We start from the raw sequence: 21833 nt of genomic DNA on the forward strand, positions 1-21833 counted from the left end.
AGTTGCATCACATTCCACTGCTGAAGAGGAGAAACACTTCATTGTAAGCACCTTCTGGGCACATTATTAATTTCCAGGTCTGGCAGAGATGGATTAAAACACCAGGATCCAGCCTCCAAACACCATGTGCTTCAGTAGGTGGGAGCTGGCCACAGCACCCCAGCTGTTGCCCTCCTCTTTGCCTCCTGTCCCACTACCATTTCTGGACTTGCATCAGGTCACTGTCATCCCCATGGAACATCTTTGCTGAGAAGGGTTGTTGGGCCCCTCACTGGGTCAGCCCAAACTGGATTTTGGATACCGGGTGACACACAGTACGTTTACATACACACAGTATGTTTAAGACTTCATCTGACTGCACTGAAAATCTCCTAAGTTTTCTCTACTTTCATTGTAACTCACTATTATCACCTTTTGTCTTTTTACAATTTCTATAGATATGCTTCTACTTAAAATGAAAATCCATTTCAGCAGACAGATTTTTTTTGCTACATGCCAAATGAGATGAATAAAACTAGAGGTGTGATTTCAAATTAGATTAATTAAAGCACAGTAAGATTCAATGCAGCTGCTCTTCATTTAATTTTATTTTGAAATATCATTTTATTGTGATGACTCATTTTATATCAATTACATACAAATAGAGAAAAAACCAATGCAAACAGCTACAAAAACAATTTAAAAATGACCAAATGGTGTTTTATCTCCTTTTAAGTTAGTGAAAAACCATCTTTAACTAAATCCATGCAATTTCAACTACAGGCAAAGCCTCTGTATTTGTTGACCTCTATCTGCATCTCAAACATACTGAAGGATTTCTAGTATAGGAATACACAAGGACTGTTCTTTTTGCCTTTTAAAACTGTAACATGTGGCTTCTCTGGAATTACGACAATTGTCATCAATAGATTTTAATATAATTTGCCTCAGGAAAAACTGTTCAGTCAAAATATGTGTCAAAGTTTTTCTTAATCAAATGCTAGGTCCACTTTGATTAACAAGAAGATTAATGAGAAGTTTTATGGAGATCTTCTGTAACATGGTTGTTGCTCTTACATCCATTCCAGTTTGGAGGCACATACAGCAAGGCAATTTTTGGACTGTACTGAAGAGCATTCCTTCTACTAAACAATGAGACCAAGATATGCAACACTGTCCTTTAGGCTGCAGGATTAATGAGTTAGTTATTGTACATGTACCACCAGACCATATTGACCCACAGAGCTTTAAATGTGGACTACTGTTAAAGCTAAAAGGAAAATATAGCAAAGTGGATTTTTGCCTGGCTTATTCCTGCACTTCAAATTGGATTTCAAATTGGGATTAGGAAGGATCATAAGGAGGAAGAATCATAGAATCATAGAATCAGCTGGGTGGGAAGGGACCTCCGAGATCATCAAGTCCAACCCTTGATCCACTACCACCGTGGTTACCAGACCATGGCACTAAGTGCCACATCAGTCTCATCTTAAAAACCTCCAGGGACAGTGAATCTACCATTTCCCTGGGCAGCCCATTCCAATGCTTGATTACCCTCTCTGTAAATAATTTCTTCCTAATATCCAACCTAAACCTCCCTTGGCACAGCTTAAGACCATGCCCTCTTGTCTTACTAAGAGTTGCCTGGGAGAAGAGATCAACCCCTACCTGGCTACAACCTCTTTTTAGGGAGTTGTAGAGACTGAGCCTCCTCTTCTCCAGGCTAAACAACTCCAGCTCCCTCAGCCTCTCTTCATAGGACTTGTGCTTGAGTCCCTTCACCAGCCTCGTTCCTTCTCTGGACCTGCTCCAGCACCTCAATATCCTTCCTGAACTGAGGGGCCCAGAACTGGACACAGTACTCAAGATGTGCCCTCACCAGCATTGAGTACAGGGGAAGAATCACTTCCCTGGTCCCACTGGCCGCACTGTTCCTGATCCAGGCCAGGATGCCCTTGGACTTCTTGGCCACCTGGACACACTGCTGGCTCATGTTCAGAAGTGGAAGAATATCCATTCTGGCGGTGTTCCACTCAGAGTAGCAACTCACACATTTGTTTTTACACCAGTGCAGAAGTTTAATATGTTTTGGGAGCATCTTCTGAACAGCTGGAAGGTTTTGAAAGGCTGCATATAGCAAATGCCACTCCATATATTCAAATAGGAGTTTGATTTCTGTTCTTGCTTGGAGCTTGCCTACACTTGAAACCAAGTTCTGCTTAAGAAAGGAGCTCAGTTTCAAGTACAACAACTTCTTTAAGCCTTGAATAACTAGAAAAGACCAAAGCTTAATTTAAGTGGCTTTATAAAGGGCCAACAAAAGTCATCTCTCTAATCTTAGGACAGCCTTGCTGACAACATTCACATCTCTCTGCCATGTGTGGAAACCCCAGAACTGACAAGAAATGAGCACCTGGCAGGTAATTTCTGAGATGTGATCTTTTACATAAGGTCTGGATCTTAAACCAGACCTTGAAACAAAGGGTCACATTTAAAATGGAGAAGATAAAAAAATGGGAAATGGAAGTATTGTAGCCTATTATTTACCAGTACATCAAAGGAGAGCTGTGAATTATACGAAGCTTATATACACAACAAAAGATGTTTTCTGATATTTCCATCAGAGGGTTTACATATGCTTACATGAACTTTTAGTATAAATCCTAGAGAATGCAATTACTTCTTTGCAAAAGACAAAAAGAAAATAATTCTATTATTACACACTGTACTTGCTGGACACAGTTAAAGAGTCCTAGTAAGGGAAACATAATGACCCAGATGTATAAAATCCTCCATATCTTTAATGTACATATGTAAAATCTCATTTTCTTCTCCTAAAAGGCATCCTGCAAGTATTGTGTATAACTACAGAAGCCATCTTATCATCGTCATTGTCAAGAGACTAAATTAAGTTATTTATTCTCCCATAAAGGGAAGTATCAATATATTATATAAAATTTTCCCTTCTCAATAATCTTCCTCTGAAAGATTCAATGACACAATAAAGTAATTACAATGCTTACCAGCTTATCATGACTAGCCATACTAAGATGTAGACACAAATGCCTACCTTTAGAGATAACTGTTTGAAAATTTTGGTCTATAGTTGCAACTTCAACTGTTTAAAAAACGTGTGGTCAGCATTGCTCATACCCCTTTTTCAACACAGTCTTTTGTTATCTTGTAAGAAAAAGAACACTTCGACATTAACCCATCAGACTGATTTGCAGACAGAGAGTCCAGGGCTGTTCCCTGCCTCCTGGCTGAGGTGCTATGAGACAGCAACACTGATGCTGCAGCTGCAGCTTTGTCAGTGTCTGTGGCTGACAGGTGGGACAGCTGCATTTGAGAATATTCACAGGCACTGTGAAACTACTGCAAGCACCTTAACTTCTTGTTGTCTCATCTGTAGTCAAGAACCAACTTAGGATCTCTCACAGTTTATGTGAATGAGAAGAAGCCTCCAATGATTTCTGACACTTGCATGCTTGTATTTTTGCTTTCAGCATCTTCACTGCTACTCATTTACTTTAACAGCATGATTCTGTGCAGGTCTTCCTGTTGTTCAGGAAGGAGTATTATATCTATCAAACACATAACCTGAGTATTTTCCACGCTTCTCTAGGATTTAACTTACTTCAGTAAGATTAGGAATATCATAATTAAAGTTCAGTATCTTGTCTTTTTCAATGGTATAGCTCATAATATCATAAAATCTTGCAGGTGTTAACAAATTAACTGCTCTGTAGCACCTTCTGCACTTACAGGATGTAGGTGATAATTCCCAGGGACCACATGTCCACCTCAGGGCCGTAGGCACATCCGCGCAGTATCTCTGGTGCTGCAGATGACAAAACACTTGTCAGTAAGATGAAAGCTGAATGAAGAAGTAACAATCACAAAGTCAATTAAAGTCCATGAACATTCATACCTCTTAAAAAGGTAGGATCTGTTTCTTTAAGCCCTCAATTAGGCAAATGATTCCCTTCACTGAATATAAAACCAAAGAAGTTATGCCCAAGCAGAGCCACAATAAAATGTAAAGTGGACTTTGGTTTCAAATTGCTTTTTAGGTTTGTGAAAAGAACCACTGAAAGCTACACTGTTTTACTTAGTGCTTTTATAAATACATCAACAACAAAAAGAGGGTCAATGAAAATCTCTCCCTTATAGGATGAAGAGGGAAACACTGTAACCAAGGATGAGGGAAAGACTAAGGTACTTAGTACCTTCTTTGCATCAGTCTTAATATAAAGATTTGTTATCCTCAGGGCAACCAGCCCCCTGAGCTGGCAGACACGGACGGGGAGCAGAACAGACCCAGGAGGAGGTAGTTAGTGACCTGTTGTGCCTCTTAGATACTCACAAGTCTATGGGATCAGATGGGATTCACCCAAGGGTACTAGCAGAGCTGGCAGAGGAACTCGCCAAGCCACTCTCCATCGTTTATCATCAGCTCTGGATAACTGGGGAGGTTCCCAGATGACTGGAGGCAAGCCAGTGTGATTTCTGCCTACTAGAAGGTCTGGAAGGAGGATTTAGGGAACTACAGCCTGATTTTGATGCCGGCAAAGGTCATGGAACAGATTGTCTTGAGAGCGATCACACCAGGGGACCAGTACAGAACAACCAGGGGATCAGGTCCAGCCAGCATGGGTTTAGGAAAGGCAGGTCCTGCTTGACCAACCTCATATTCTCTTATAACCAGATGACCTGCCAGGTGGATGAGGGGAAAGCTGTGTCTCTTGTGTATCTGAACTTCAGTAAAGCCTTTGAGACTGACTCCCACAGCAATCCTCTGGAGAAACTGGCTGCTCATGACTTGGACAGGTGCACTGCTTGCTGGGTAAAAAACTGGCTGTGGTGTATGGAGTTACATTCAGCTGGTGGTTGGCCACTAGCGGGATTCCCCAAGGCTCAGTGTTGGGGCCAGTCCTGTTTTATATCTTTACCATGATCTGGACAAGGGGGTTGAGTGCACTGCCATTCAGTTTGCAGAAAGCACCGAGTTGGGTGTGGATTAGGAAAGTTCTACAGAGGGACCTGGACAGGCTGGATTCAGGGCACAAGGCCAGGTCCAACAAGACCAAATGCCGGGTCCTGCCCTTGGGTCCCAAAACCCCCCAGCAGCACTACAGGCTGAGGGAAGAGTGGCTGGAAAGCTCCCTGGTGGAAAAGGACCTGGGTGTGCTGCTCAACAGCAGCTGAGCATGAGCCAGCATTGCCTAGGTGGGCAAGAAGGCCAATGGCATCCTGGCTTGGATCAGCAATACTGTGGCCAGCAGGATGAGGGAAGTGCCTGTCCCCCTGTACTTGGCACTGGTGAGGCCACATCTCAAATCCTGTTCTGGGCCCCTCACTACAAGAAAGCCATTGAGGTGCTGGAGCATGTCCAGAGAAGGGCAATGGAGCTGATGAAGGGTCTGGAGCACAAGTCTGATGAGGAGTGGCTGAGGGAGGTGGGGGTATTCAGTCTGGAGAAGAGGAGGCTTGGGGACACTTTATCACTCTCTCAACTATCTGAGAGGAGGTTGTAACAGGGTGGTGGTTGGTCTCTTCTCTCAGGGAACAAGAGATAGCATGAGAGGAAATGGCCTCAAAGCTGTGCCAGGGGAGGTTCAGGTTAATGATCAGGAAGAATTTTCTCACTGAAAGGGCGGTTAAGCACTGGAGTGGGCTGATCAAGGAGATGGTGGAGTTGCCATCCCTGGAAGAGGCACTTAGTGCTATGGTTTAGTGGACATGGTGGTGTTCAAAGGCTGGGCTTGATGATCTTGGAGGTGTTTTCCAACCTTAACGATTCTATGATTCCATTTACTTAGCATTTTATTTAGGCTTTATTTTTGATATTCTGTTTTAATTGGAAGGAAAGACAGATCGCTTCAGGCAATTTCTTTTGCTGCATTGAGGAGCAGACAGAAAGGCCAGGCAGTTTTGGGCGACTCCAGCTCTGCAATGGTAAAGAGGAGTAAATGTCTGCCCAAGCAGCCTGACAGAAACACCTTGAGGACCTTGGTCCCACTGGATCTATGATGCATGTGGGATGGCTGTCATATTTCTAGAGGACAGCGGACTTGTTGTACCTACATGCACCAACACTGCAGGACGTATGCAATCTCTTCCCCTTCCTGCATTACTCTTGCATGGCCATGAAAAGCAGGTCTTTTCCAGAAGTTTGCTTTTGGTAAATGGATTTGTCTGACACATTGCTGTGAGTTTAGATATTTCCTGTAACAGACTGATCATGAATCACTGCTCTGCACTGGCTTAATTTTATGTGCTACTGTCAGAAATCACTTACGCTCCTCTTATTAAGTTCACTGAAAGCACAGTGTTGCAGTAAACTAAGTTCTTCGTGACCATCTTTTTGCTTTCAGTCCTCTGCATCAATCTGCACATCTCAGGAACTGTAGACTGGCAAGTCTTGATGCCAGAGTATCCAGACTTCAGTATGTGTTTTTGTTGCTGTGTCCTTTCTGGAAAAGCTGCTGATAGCTGGGTGGGCAGGATGTGGGAGTTAGCAGCCTGAGACTGCCAATTATTCATAGTTTAATTCGGCATTTCAACAGCATTCCTCCTGGGTTTCCTCTAGTTCTGGAAAGTAATACTTGAATATGTTCTGGGCACCAGGAATTCTGTATGAGCAGTTAACTTGGGTTGTAAACCAAGGATCACAGGTCCATGACTAGAGGCACAAAGCTCCTTTCTTCTCTTCTCCACAGAGATATTCACCCTCAACCCTCCCCACCAAGTCGTCCTGACTCTAAGGGCTCTTCTATGGGAATAAGCCTTATATACTATTTTTATCATATACAAAGACAGGCATAAAAAGGGCTAAATACTAACTACAGGTGTATAGCATTTGTAGTATAACTGTCTCAAGAGAAGACAACCAGAACATTAAACACTAATATGTAAAGTATAGTTTTATGAAACTAAGTGGACAGGAATTAGGTGCTTCTCTAAAGCATGACTGGCACCTGTGTGTGCTTGGCAGAGAATGTCATACAAGGTACATGGATATATCACCTGATTTGCATTATCAGCTGTGCTACAAGATAACAATAATCTTATGGTCTTCTCCAGTGTTCTCTTTCATTTGCCTCTACCATTATAAAAGCAAATGCAAATAATGAAACAACATACCACAGTACCCTGGAGTTCCACAAACTGTCTTCATGGTCACCTGATCTTCCACAATCTTAGAAAGTCCAAAGTCAGCTGTTAAGATAATTAGGAATATTAATGTTCTTATTTCCTTGTAAAACAACGTGGGGGTTTTTTTCCATTGTATAACCAATTAAATGAACATTTATGCATGAAGTGAACAGTACTGTCATATACAGAGATAAGCATTGATTTAAAGAATATACCCAGACTGCAATCCAGAAGCAAAATTTGCTGTACAATGAGCATTACTGTCTTTTCCATGACAGAAACGTAGCTTGTATTTTTTTCTGGAGACTACATAAAGCCAGTACAGTGGGACGCCTAAGGGCATACAAGCAGAGATCCAGAAATGCATTTTAGGTATATATTCAGTTTCCACTCTGTGAGTAATCCAATAAAATTATCAGAATAATTGCGAGTTAAAAAATTTTGCATCAGTAATTTCTTGGATAAAGGTCAGAGTATGCAGACCCTGCAAGACAAAATCCCAGCAGTATTTTGATAGAAGCCTGGGGGCATGAAGATGATGACAGAAGAAGTATTGATCATCCTTTCTGCAGAGTTTCCACCCTGTATTACTACTCAAACAGCAAGGGCCATTGTGGCATCACATGTTGTACCTGCATGACTCATTTTTTTAAAGCTCTTAAAAACTGAAGTCTTCACAACTCTTAATTTTCACTGAAAATAAACTGATTTATTCAAATTTCAGTATGAATGATGACATCTTTGCCTTAAAAACCCCAAAATAAAATTATATCTACTTTGTTATACTGAATATGAAAGGAAATGTTTTAACTCAAATATCAGCATAAAAATAGGTCACTTGTCCCCAAACAGCTATTGCTTATGTATTATTATTTATCTAATCAGAAATAGTGTTTACTTTTATAAATACTGCTTTATTCTCTGCCATTTTCTGCATGATTTTCGGTATAAATTCTGTAAGCACCTAGTTTTTTATTGATTTAGAAACTACCATGCACAGTTGTGCTGCCAAAGAAGTAATGTGCTGTTCACTTGAGTACAAGCATTAGCTTCAAATAAAGGGATTGTGAGATGCATGTACTCCAAACATCAGCTAGCACATATTACTGACACAAAAGAATTAGGGAAGCATATATTTAATGGTGCTTACCGATTTTTAGTGGTGCATCTGGAGCTGGTGTTGCATAGAGTAGATTTTCTGGCTTCAAGTCCCGATGCACAATCCCATTTGCATGCAGGTACTGAAAAAAAAGAGAAAGTCAAAACATTTAAGTGAGAATAAGATGCTATGGTCAAGCACGAGTTGACATCTTTCTAATAATCTTTAGCAGCAGATTAGTATATGATATATGTGTGACACAGGGTTACTTAACTAATTTTCAGAAGCTTTTTTTCTGCAAACTTGCTCAGCATAGAATCCTTGGATGCATACTGTAATCTGAATAGGAAACTAAAATTTGGGACGGCAAAGATGGCATCATGTCCATTTGGGAACAAAAACATCTCAGAAAGTATTATTGAATTTTAAATGCAAGCATAGCTTCTAGGAAGTAATCTAATAGATGTTAAGATACCAAAGTCAGGCTCAGAGGAAAGTAGTTTCTTCACATTATAACATTCTGGGAGATAAGAAAATGGTCACATAACTATTAATCTATTAAACAGACACATTTGAGTAGAAAGGATGCAGTATACATCGTAGGCCAACTACAAAATACTTGGGGTCCCTTGCACAGACTTCTCGAGAGCTTTAAAATCACTCAACTGCAGAGTCTCAAAAATCTGTCTGTCTTGACAAAGCGCATGCAGTACACATGAATTCACTCACCACTGAATTCCTTCCTTGCACTAACGGAAGGGAAAATTTCTAGAACATATGGCTGCCACTTACACTGCTACGGATAGAAATATATGTATTTATTGACAGAGGAAAAAAAGGATAAACTAGTGTAACAAATTCTGTATTTCTTGTTGCTAAAACATCTACACAAACCTTTGAAGTCTTAGAGGAGAGATGCTTAAGGGTAGGGTAACTATCTTATTTGAAAGTCTCATGGACTACATTTTAGTAGCATTTCTATACTCTAAAAGGAAAAACAATCCATGTGCATAGTTATGCAGCAAATGACAAATGGTTGAATATTCACCTAGACAACACAGCTATGGTGTGCACTTGAGTTAGCACCTGAGATGAACTCTTCACTGTGTATCTCACTGGAATTTTAGTTTGTATAAATTTTCAGTGATTAAATAACAGTAAAGAAGAATACATTGCTCTGTCCTTGGACATTGTTTTAGCGATAGTGTGGGCTTTTTACGTGTGTGTTTCTCATAATGTAATAAATGTTTTTTGTTGACTTTCTTTAAAATCCTGAAGTCACAGTACTTGCCATGGTGTGACTTTTGGAGATCAGTCAAAAACCCTCATCATCTATCTTACTTCACAGTGCTTGTTCCAACTGTGTTTTCTACAATGACATAGCCAATCAGTTATCCAAGGTAAAACCAGGCAACAATATACGGAAACTGATAGATTGCACACTACTACATCATTTAATGCAGCCACATCTGCATGACTGCACACAACCATGTCCTCCGTGGATAAAAATATATCTTCATCTGCCAGTGAAGGCATAACTTTAAAAAGATGCTTCGACAGTGCAGCAGTGATGTGTTTGACGTGTAGAGGTAATAGTGGCACAAAGGGAGTGCAGCAAAAGACATCAGTATGGAGTGGACAGAAAAAAAGAAATCTGGACAGAAAAAAAGAAATCTAAACTGATCTGTGTTCATGCACTGCAAGTCAGTTTAGCTGCCTCTGTAGGAGTGAGAAGGATCAGACATTCCACAATCAGGTGGTGGAAAGCAGACACTTCCCATTCATTCCTACAAAAAAATCTTTGACCAAATACATGCAGAGAATTTTTCCAGCCAAGTCTGAAGTCTTTTAGCAGGTCCTTTTTCACACATGCCCATAATCTTAAAAACATCTTATGGTGTGAGGCTGAAAACATCAAAATTTTTGTGTCTTCCCAGAAAAGCATTTTTGTGGGAGGTAAATTTGGGAAAAACTTTGTGAGAATCTGTTCAACTTTTCCTCCCTTTTAGTTGTAAAGTGAGACTGGCTCACAGGGCTTCTTCTCAGACATAGCAAGAACCATAACTGACAACATCTGCTAACCACACTTTACCTTCATGACTGACTTTTTAACTGATTTGTATTGAACTTGGAGTGTGAACTGTTTTTTTATTACAGACTCATAATATCCCAGGAAAATTTCCCTTCTCTGTCCAGCCCAGCATTTGCAGAGAACTCACTGGATGGGGGTGCCAACAAATGAGATTTGCCTCAATAACCTAGCCCATGCCTTTCAGACACTGTCACTGCAATAATCTGAGCTCTCTCTCTCTTATTTACCCTCTTCACAACGCCTGCAGCTGCCAGCACACCTCTGCAGTTCACTTCCCCTTATCTTTCCAGCATCCTAGTCCAGAATTCCTGCCCAGCCACACTAATTCCTCTGATATGCATTCCAGTTGTGGCCTGACAAACTTTATATATAATGTATTCACAAAACTATTTGCCATTTCTTTGTAACACAATACCACTCCTGTTTGCTTTTTGATCTGGTGTAACCTTCAAGTCCTTTCTCTTGTATTCCCACTGTCTCTGCAGTCACACAGATCCCGGCACAGTTGTTACACACCCTAAAATCAGTCTCTGCTGCTCTGTCCTCTCTCTCACCTGCACTGTTTCTCCTTCTTGACTTCATATTTGGGCACAAATGATACCTGTTGTGCTTGGACAAGGCATATGTGTGGCTGGGGCTGCCTCAAGCTGCCAGGTCATAGGTTTAAAAAACCTACTGTTGGCATCTTGTATCTTCCATACCATGTCAAATTTTGTTGTGATGGCTATTTGGATGAATAGTTCTGTTGTGAATTAACAGTCTAAAGGGCAAAATGAAAAAAACAAACAAACAAAATAAAACTCAAAAATAACCCAGCGTTTTTATTGATGCAGATATCCCATTCTTCAACCACAAAAAGTACCAGCTAGAAAGGTGCATCTCCATCCCTCTGAGGGGAGACACAGCTGGCTGGACTTCTGGAAAACGTATCTGAAAAAGGTATCTGGAAAAAGTATCTCCAGACAGCCTTGTAATAAAGGTTTCCAGCAGATGCAGTGACTCGCTGTCCTTCAGCCTGAGCCACCTGTCATTCACCGAGAGTGTTCCCTGCTCCACAACCCTCTTTGAAAGGGATCTTGCGAGACTGTGTCCATTTTCAGCACTGCTTCCTTACTTAGTAGATACTCTGGGACTCTGCAAATTTTCATGAGTCCCAATATGCTCCCCATGTAGCTCCTGGTATTGAAGGCTACTTGGTAATTACATTATCTTGCCAAAGTGTAAACAGCATTCTGAGTTAAACTATCTTGGCTTAGAAACACATTTAGTTAAATTAGCATGATCCACTTTGTCTAGCAATTTTTTCAGTTTATATTTCTCACATACTGATTTCAATAAACATCATGTTTCCTTGCAGGCAGTGCCTCTGCAGCATAAGTTCTCCCAGTATGGAGTACAGCTTTGGGCATTGTGTACTCTCCTCATAAAACAGATAGCCTTTGCTCTACTCTTTATATGCTATGTCTCTTAATGACTAATGTCATATGTTATGTCTCTTAATATGATTAGATGAGAAGATCTGGGCACAGGTATCAGGCCAGAGCAGTGTAGTGACTCACTTTATGATCTAAGAGTTGCTGAATTACATCACTTTCTCCACCTATGAGATACGGATGAGATATGGAAAACATTTTATTTCTGTGGCTGAATAAAGAGTTTATAGATGCACAGCACTGTAGAACAGTTAAACATGGTATGCTTGTTAAAATGTGATCATTATGTGATATTCTTTTAGTAGCTAAAATGTCCTGTTTTCACTTCTGATTTTCAATAAAGAATGCCAGTCAATAAAAGAAAAGTAAGGCATTTCAGATAATCTGGGAGAAAAGTATTACAGCAAAATTGACTATCATAGTCTTCCTTACTTCTTGATAAATTTTGAGGTCAGACTCCTCATGACACCGGGTGACGCTAAGTCTGACATACAGGCCCTTTTCTACAGAACTTACTTGTTAAATTGAAGTCAGCCTTCATGCTGGCCTTTGGAATAAAGGCAGAAACTCATGAAAGAATAATTGCCATGACTACTTATGACTGCAGCAGAAAGACTTTTTTCCCTTTTTTTTTTACTAAGCTTTTTTCCAACTGATGTAAGTTTCTTTTGTTCTTTTGTTTTGTTCCTTAATAATTTAGGTGCCTAAATTGAAAGATTTTATGACAAAAGAACAAATGGAGACTGCTTAAAACTCTAGCCTTTTCCCTTAATTTTATTTATGGCACCCATTACACAGAACTGTAGAAAAGTAGAGCTGAAATGAACCTGTATCATCTACTCCTCTGTATGGTCCTTGGCAGCATCAATTACATCTACAGCAGTTGTTTGTTCAATTTATGCTCACAGACCTACTAGAGAATCCACAATTTCCACTGGCAATTACAGGTCTAGGCTTTCTCGACTGCTACAAAGTACTTCCCTGTGATTTACTGGGATCATGACAGGAGTGGATGAAGCCCATTACCTTATTACTTATATGCCTTAGAGACAGAAAGCAGATTATCCACCTTTTTTCCTTTTGAGTACTTGTTACCACGTACACAATTAGTCTTCTATCGAAGACTGGAGGACCTTAGTTTGCTCAACCTTTTCTAGACCTTTGGTCATTCTTGTTGCTCTCCTCCAGGCAAGTGTCAACTTGCACTAATGTGTTGAAAATGCAAAATGCATTTCAGTTGTGGTCTGATAAATTTTATATATAATGTCTTCATAAATCGATTTGCCATTTTTTTGCAACACATATCACTCCTGTTTGTCTTTTGATCCAGTGTAACTTTCAAGTCCTTTCTTTTTTGTTCCCTCTGTCCTTGACAGTGCAAAAAGAACACTGAATTTTACTGAAGTTATTTTATTTCTAATCTTACTCTCCAGCTTTCCCCAATTTTATGGTGTCTAAAATTTTCTGTAAGTGTACCTTCTATTCCATCATCTGAGGTTGTCAAAAAGAGACTAAAAAAGCAGACCAGAGAAGATATTTCCTGAACTTCTCTCTTGATCTTAAGACACACTGATAAACATTCTCTCAGTACAGACAACCAGTCTTCATCCAGCTTAAAATCACACCATCTTGATCACATTTCTCTAAATCATTGTGAGACTGTCAGATGAGACAAGTACCAAAAGCTTTGCTCACGTCAAGTAGATATGATACCTTCTCTTCTTCCCTTACTAACAATATCTCTTACCCTGCTTGAGAAAAAATCAGACTAATTTGGCATGATTTGATCCGGACAAAAACCTGCCTTGCTGGTGACCTCCATATATTGTTATCTGCCAGGTGTCTCATATTCTTTTCCTTCATTATTTACTTCAGATATTTCCAGGCAGTTAATTCCTCCCTTCTTCCTCCTGAAGTGATTGTTACATATATCTGTTTCTCTGTCCAGCCTCCATCAGAAGTGTTATCTCTTAAATTATTTTAACCTTTAAAACTTGCTCTCTAAATATTGTTCCATGAGAGTCACCAGCTGCAAACAATTTTAAAAATTTCTAAATTATTTCAATACTCTCTGACTTAGTTTTTTCTAATTTTAGGCTCCCATTTTATAGCTCAGTCACTGCTAGGCTTCTCAGTCATTGTGCTAGGTTTCTAGTTAAAGCTGAACTTTTACTGAAAAGTAGCAGAAAAAAAAAAAGACAAAAACACTGCTGCCTTCTCTCAGACATCTTTCCACAGGTCTCTTTCACCTGCATTTCTTCTTATGAGAATGGTTGGGTTTGCTATCCTTCTTATCTCATGCTAGATGCATTCTTATTTTCTGCCTTGACTTTCCTGATTTCAGCTTTCAAACTCCTCTTGTTATTCCAACTCAGGAATGAGCAACCTGACCTTTTCAGGAATGTCTAGACTTGTAATTAAGCTATCTCTATAGCCCTTACAAAAGCCTGGACAAAAGAGTGTTGTTGTATAATGAAAGCTACTGCACAGTAATTTGGTTTGATTACAGCTATATATGGTTTGAATAAGATGTGGTTAATTGATAAAGATTTGGAAGCAGTTAATTTGTGTCTAAAAATCATCATTCTTACAGAGTACAGAGAAACATTCAAAATGCATCATCAAAAATGTACCTGGAATCATACATTCCACATGGATGCAGACTTTGGAAAACAAGACACAGCAGCTTGAGGCAATCAAGAAATCCACGAAATTTCATAGTTAGTGAGCATGTATATCTTATTACATATCCTATATCTTGTGCATATATCAGCTGATTTGTATTTCACACATCCAATAATTGCACAAAAGTTACAGAGCAAATGATGCAGTTTCTCTGCATGTTTTTAAAACTGTTTTGGCACATGAGCTGTATAGATGCCTGAACGACAAGTCAAAGAGGAATGGTTTTGAAATGGTGCCGTCCCCACTAAAATCCATGTAAAATTCCACTGCTTTAACTTCTTTAGACTTTATTTAAGAAATGTACAATAAAATATGTATGTAAAATACATACAGCCACAGTAATATGGCTGCCATGAGCAGCCTGTTTCTGTGCTTTGATTTATCTCTCAGGCAACACACAACTTGGAATGCAGAACAGGATCTTAAATCATGTATGCTTCAGCTTTGGATGTTGGATAGCTTTATTTGTGCTGATAACGGAAAAGTGCACTTATCTGTGTTGGTTGCTTACAGGATAAAAACATTATTTAGGGTTAAATTTTTCTTCACTGGACAGAAATCAAGAATTGAAATAATTTTGAAAATGCAAGGATAGTTTTAAGAAGTGTTGCAGAGATGTATCTGATAATTCTTGCCTAAGGAACTTAAACAAACAAAAACAAATAAAAGATGCCATCAGTGGTAATGTCTGAATCCAGCTCCATAGGCATCAACAAAGTTCAGTAATGAAAGCGTGAAATCAAGTTGTATACACAGCGTCATCCTCCCTTTGCCACCATTCCTTTCCTGCAGTCACACTGGCTTTGGGACCATTTTATTGCTGCAGAAGACAAAACCAACATTGACTTATTTTCCTGATGCATTTCAGCAAGTTTTGGATTTCTGTAACTGGATAACAACAAAGTGGAGTCTTAGAAAGGCTCCATACAGCGAAAGCTTCTCCAAACATCTTGCAGAAAGCGAATTCTTCGCACTTGTCTTGCTTTTACTGGTTGCTCTGGGAAACTGGAGTACACCATTACGTTTGCTACGTCATAAACTGACTTCCAAACATTTTCATAAATTCACAATTAGCTTAGCTAAATTCATTTAACAGAATACTGTTTTACTGGAACAAAGAATATTTGCGTTTGTGCTTTGTGTAAGTATGCATTAACACAACTGATTTATGACTTCAGATAATAAATCTGTGTATTAAAAAAAAGAATGAAGAAGTGTATCAGCACAGATGAATAAATCCAAATCTGATTATTTTCTTTGCTTATCTACTATATTCAAAATTATGAGATAGGTCAGAAGGGAAGTTCTAAATTAAGCAATTAGGTTATATAAAGTTTTAACTGCATTCTCCACAATTAATATTCTTTTATAATTGGAAGCATTTTTATCTTTTGAATGTTCTAACTTTTAGAAGAGTAAAGCGGCATTAAGGATGAAAACACTATACCAGGTGTGATGACATCAAATCATGTACAGTAATGTCTGTACAATCTGACATATGTAGGAGACGATAACACACACACCTTCCCACACAAATTCCAGACAAGCAGGCTTTTTGCAGAGCTGTCTGCCTGCAGTGGCAGGCAGAAATTCTCGTCTTAAACTGTAAGTAGGCCACAGCATCAGAGGAGCTAGAAGAGCTTAGCCATAGTGTCTTCTTAAATCCATCCAGAAGAGCCTCCCACTTGCAGAGTATCTGAATTAAGTGAAGAACAGTGAAGAACTAACATACATTAACCATGTTGCTCATACAGCCATTCTACTCGATCTTCTTTTTTTTTTTTTTTTTTTTTTTTTTGCCTGCCTGTCAGGGGTGCAGAAGACAAAGATGATACATCTCTTCCTGCAATTGTCCAGATCCCTCATGCAGGGAAACCTTCCCTCTGCAGCCTCCAGACCTACTGGGCACCTGCCCTCTCTCCAGTTCCATAAAGAAAATGTGAAGGATATATATTCTTTGAAGAAAACTCAGTCATTTATGATGAAATTCAAAAGAATCATGATAACAGATGCAGGGTAATGCCACAAAATTGCAGTGGGCTGTGAGGAGCTGGAAGCAGAATGGGAAAAGTTCTAGGCACGGAGAAAGATGTACAGCAATTGACAGGACTTTATTATATGGACTTTACAGTTATTATGTGGTTTTAAATACACACATTGTATGTTGCCTCTATGTTTATAATAACCTGTACATGCCCGGGCTTGCCACGAGTTTGCCTGCTCCCTGCTTCCCCGCTCCTCTCTCTGCTTGGCTGAGAAAGCTGCAGTGAGGAGAGAGCTACCATTGGACCTTTTCCTCCCCAGTTCCTCCCCGGTTCCACCCTCTTCTCCCGAGTTCTTAATCCCATTTGTTTCCCTTGTTGTCTGTCTCATGCTCCACCCCATGTTCTAGACCTTTCCCCGCCTGAACTCATAAAACCCCTGCACACCTCAATAAAGGATTCCGTTTGCTCTTTTACCTTGACTCTGGACCTGTCCGTGCTGTGTCACGGCCCCATTCCCCTCCTCCCTCCGACCGTGGCAGTGGGCAGAACTTGCTTAACATGTGCAGTTTGATCTGTCGGAGCTGCTGAAGTGCAGCACACTTATTTGTGGGTTGCAAAAAACTCCCCCCAAAAAACAGGAGAGCTAAAAGCCCCAACAAACAGCTCCCTCCCTAAAACAAAAGCCAAAACCTAGCAGTTCTGCCTTTGGCGTTTTCCTGTTTAGTTTTGTACAACTCAGAGAACCTCTCTGCTTGACATAACTTCACTTAGCACAGCTCTTACAACTCTCCATAGTGTCCTGAGGTTTTATTGTTTATACAGAGGTCAGAAAACAAAAAAGCAGTACATAGACATTAAATTGCTACCGCTTTGTTCTACTTACTCTCTGTTCTCAGCATTTTTTACTTTACTGACCACAGCCATGGTATAAGCAAACAGAAAAAAGAATTAATAATAAGCAAAAATCTTTAATTAACTTCAAAATATAAAAAATATTTAAATAGTATTGGAGATGCAATTATTTTAAGACTAATCTAAAAAAGAAATCTCAAAAGCTTCATAAATACACTAACGTGCCTTTGTAAATTAATACTACCATAGCAAATTTAAAAGGAAGCAGGGAGGAATTTTCTGAAATCAGGCTTCTTCCTTTTAGTCAATGGAATAAATCTACAGGAAGTCTTTTACCAATTTGCCATCCTTATATGGAATACAAACTTCATCACTATAATTCTAGCAAATCAGAAAAAAGAAATAGATTCTCTATTTTGAGCAGGTTACTGAAAAGCAGGTAGTGTTTTTGCAAGCCAGCAATGTTCTTTGGTTTTGCTATTAAGAAATTAAAAAGATACAAATGAAAACCAATCTAGACTACATCTAAAGCTGCTGCCAATAACACTTGGTGCTAGCTCAGACCCCAATAACCTTCACCATCAGATAACGATTTGGCTAACGGAACACTATTTCTGGCAGCATCAGGTTTCACCAACCACAGAGATTTCACCAGTTATAGCTCTAGGAGACCCGTGATGGGGCCATAATAGAATGCTCTTACAGGTGCACATCTGTTCATTTTGCATCTACATTTTAGCTTTCTTGCAAAAAGAATTTTTTTGTATTCTAATCAAAACATTAAGTTTCATGGCTTTTGATTAACTTATCTCCTTTTTTAAGAAGATATTTCACAAAACAGTGTAACTCTTAAGTGGGTAGATTACAGTCTATCCTATGTGCTTTTGGAGATTAAGTTGATTTTGTTCCGCCTGTACACTACAGTTACATTAGTAAAGTAACCTATACCAAGAAGAGCTCCTGGGTGCTAATACTTTATTATCTACACTGTTCAAATATTTAGAACAGCCCTGAGTATATTAGCACTGCTCAGAACAACACCCTGTTAGTCAAGCAAAAGATTGTTTCCACCAGGCAACTTGAAACTGGCCCCTTCTCTGAAGACTGGCACAATTTAATGGTATGGATACTGGTATTGCTGACAGAGAGTGACCTGTTTTGGTAGGGTCAGATTTAAAATTATTTCAAAGGTGAGATTTCAGGGTAATAAAACAATCGAGGAGGATGACATCTCTCGTCAATCTGTACGAAACTATGTATATAAAAAAAGTCTATCACTTTTAATGCATCATTGTATCTAAGGATACTTATAATTCTTGAATTCTTCTTTATGAATAAGTAACATGGAGATGTTGTTCTGGGTTAATTATGCTGCTTTCCTTGAATTGTAAAGTTTGGCCTACATGCAATAACATCCCTTGCTAAGCCTAATATTGACCGCGCATTTAAGAAATAACTGCTTAAACCATATTCTTTTTTGAAAAAAAAAAATTCTTTTACTTTTGTTAGAGACTTTTTAGGGAATGTAGTCACAGACAGCACAGGCCTCAATGTCTAAATGCACAGAAGTGTCTCCATTTATTCATTTGCTAGACGTGAGTCCTCACCCCATTCAATACAGAGGCCCACCTCAGTCTTCCAGGTGCCGTTACATTAAACCATAGTGGTGGTGTGGCAACCTTGGACTGAGTTCAGCCTCACAGAACTGTGACGCATTCACTTTCCTATTCTGAAATGAGGTAGGAGAATCAATATTTCTGTCAACAACACCATACCTCAGACCTTGATCTAGGTGCACCTTGCAGGCTAGGTCTGCCAACTATCCCCAACTTTCTTGCTTTTGCAACACAAAATTTACACTCACAACCCCAAAAGAAGTCTGTTGTGCTCCATCATGGCCACTCAGTGCCCTTTTCAGCTGAAAAACCCAAACAACTTCATGGACAGCTGCTTAGGATCCCCAAAACAGATTAAATTCATAAGATCCACTTCCATTCTAGGTTTCCAAGCCTGAATTTTTCTTCGAGTGATAACAATAAGAACATACACTTTTGTTACACTTGACAAGGTGCCAGCAACATTTGTGAAGAAATCATATATTTTAAAAAATAAAAACCATAAAAATTAGTTATATCTGTAAGAACATAATGAAGAAGTTAAAAATTTTTCATCTACTAGAAAGAAGAAGTCAGGATGATTAACCTATGGACATCTCTATTGTGTAGGTGACTGCTTCCTTTGAAAAACTATCTCAGATTGCACACTAGTATAATTATGAGTTTTCTGGGAAGGATTATTACATGGTTTGTGCAGACTATTGAACACGGAAGAAAAATTCACATTCTGCTAGGAATTGTGACAACTTTATCAAGGCACTCAACGTTCACTGTTTGACAACTGAAATTCTGAAATACCACGTGCCATCCAGTGAAATGATGAACTGTAAACCTGAATTTGCTATCAGCTCCTCTTTTCAGAAAGGTTAACAACAGTCAAAATGGGATGTTTAATTTCTGTCTAACAAAGAAATCTCCCTGTGGATTTCCTGCTCTAGTCCAGAACTTCAATTAACATTACCAGTTTTAAAACACACTGTACAATTGTTGTTTAATGTACAGGAGGCTACAAATGAGATCTGCTAATATTGTAAGACACAGTAAGACATTTCATTTAGAATTTTATTTTTGTCAGTGAAAGATTTTCAGAATCCTGTTTCCACATATTTTTCCTAGTTTCTACATTGATCTATCTTGATTCCAAAGTTTGCTGTTATAATGAATAACATAAATTAAATTAAATTTCTGTTTCTCAGTTGTTGTGCTATACTCTTCCCAGGGTTCAGAAAATCCTAGTAAAATTATTTAATCTAAACAACACTGCTGTGCTAGGTCACATATTCTCCCACAACTCACAGCCATGAACTGAGAAGAAAATCTCAGCATTTTGACTTTACTTTATGGATAGATTGTAATCCCCATGCAAATAAGCCAACCTTTTCCCAACTGCAACTTTCAGAGGTGTTTCTGTAAGAGAGTGACAATAATTTGCAACAAGCTCATTTAATACAAGTGCTTTCCACAGTGAATAGTGATGAAATATTCTATGAAGATGCTGCCACCTCCAGCATCTGCCTCAGGTTCTGTGGTTAGAGAACCTGCTGACAGCAGAGGAGCCTGGGGTGAAAACCAGCTCAGGTGTCTGTTTTATGTGTCACTGGTAAACAACAATTTTTAGAAAAACCACCAGCCACACATGACAAATGGCAAATAATCCTATGAAATTAGTGGAAATGTTTCTGTTATCTTCAAAGAAAGTAAAGTTTTTGGGGTTTTTACTGCACTACCCTAATAATTCAAATACCTCTGTAGCCTTGATAAGCCTACAGTCACCACTGTAACTCTCAGAGAGACTTGAGGTCTTCTGTCTTAAAGCTGTGGAATTAAATATGATGACCATCACTCAGTCACAGGTTATCACTGTGCTCTGAGAGATGGAGTGGCAATTTCTTTTTGTACTTTAATATAGGATTGTGCTTTTTATATCAGACTTAAATATTAGGGATGGGCTTAACTTTATTCCCATACTATAAAAAAAGCAACAGGATAATCAGGAATCTGGTCCACAGTTTGATTTTTATCACTTTTGATTTATAGTGATCAGCATGAGATATAAAATGTATTTCTTGTTTTTGAATAACTTCCAAATTCAGGGGATGATAATATTAAAATCTTGTTTATAAAAATTCTTTTATTCAAAATATCAGTAGATAAAACTAAAACATGTAATGAAAACAACAGTGTCAAGTAGGACAAAAAACTTTTTGTCTAACATCTCTGAATCTAAACTTAAGTCAGTATTAACATGAACAAGCTATTTTGGCCTCATTAAAGTAAACAGCTAAATTCCTATTGAACAGAAAGAGAAAACAATCGACTGAAGAACTATGAAGATGCTGATTGAAAATTATATCCCCTCTTAATACTCTTGCTTTCATCATCTCAATGTTTATAATGCATTTATTTCTAGTTTTTTTCATCATAGAGTTTTCTGGCTTGTTAACTGTATTATGAATGTGAAATATTATGAAGAAAAATAAAATTCATACTTCAAAGCCTTTCTTTTTTTGTGCATGATATAAATAAGAAAGAGGAACCTGAGCTCCCTTTAGCCTCTACAGGCTATGATTGAACAATTTTGCTAGACTAAAAAGTGCTAACAGAGGATAAATCAATGTTAATTTTATCATATTTCAGAACATGGGGTGCCACTCCTATCTCAGATGCACCTCACATGAACCACAGCTACACTGGGCTCAATAGCAAACATGAATGTAAACACTAATGCTGAAGGAGAAAGCAGTGCTCTGTCTGTGGACTGTTCACAGAGAAAAAGTCCTTGTGTTCAGAAGTCTTGATCAGTAAACTTCATGCAACAATCGCAGACATGAATATGTCTGGATTTCAGTAAGGTATCTGATATTACCTCAGGTCTCTTGCAGGTTTAGCTGACGATTGCACTGAAGGAAATTAGTAGGAGAAATACAGAACAGA

General features: G+C 38.9%; 1 protein-coding gene across 3 annotated transcripts in view; it reads right to left on the reverse strand.

The window, feature by feature from the left end:
* CAMK4 (calcium/calmodulin dependent protein kinase IV) overlaps positions 1-21833 on the reverse strand; it is a 154153-nt gene that overhangs the window by 14724 nt on the left and 117596 nt on the right. For all 3 annotated transcript variants that reach the window (XM_064641470.1, XM_064641472.1, XM_064641471.1), the window contains 3 exons: positions 8288-8378; positions 7126-7200; positions 3745-3820 (listed from right to left, as the gene is read on the reverse strand). In XM_064641470.1, the coding sequence (XP_064497540.1) occupies positions 3745-3820; positions 7126-7200; positions 8288-8378 (242 nt within the window). The remainder of the gene's footprint in view (positions 1-3744; positions 3821-7125; positions 7201-8287; positions 8379-21833) is intronic.

Source organism: Pseudopipra pipra, chromosome Z, assembly GCF_036250125.1.
Source record: "Pseudopipra pipra isolate bDixPip1 chromosome Z, bDixPip1.hap1, whole genome shotgun sequence".
NCBI classification, from domain to species: Eukaryota; Metazoa; Chordata; class Aves; order Passeriformes; family Pipridae; genus Pseudopipra; species Pseudopipra pipra.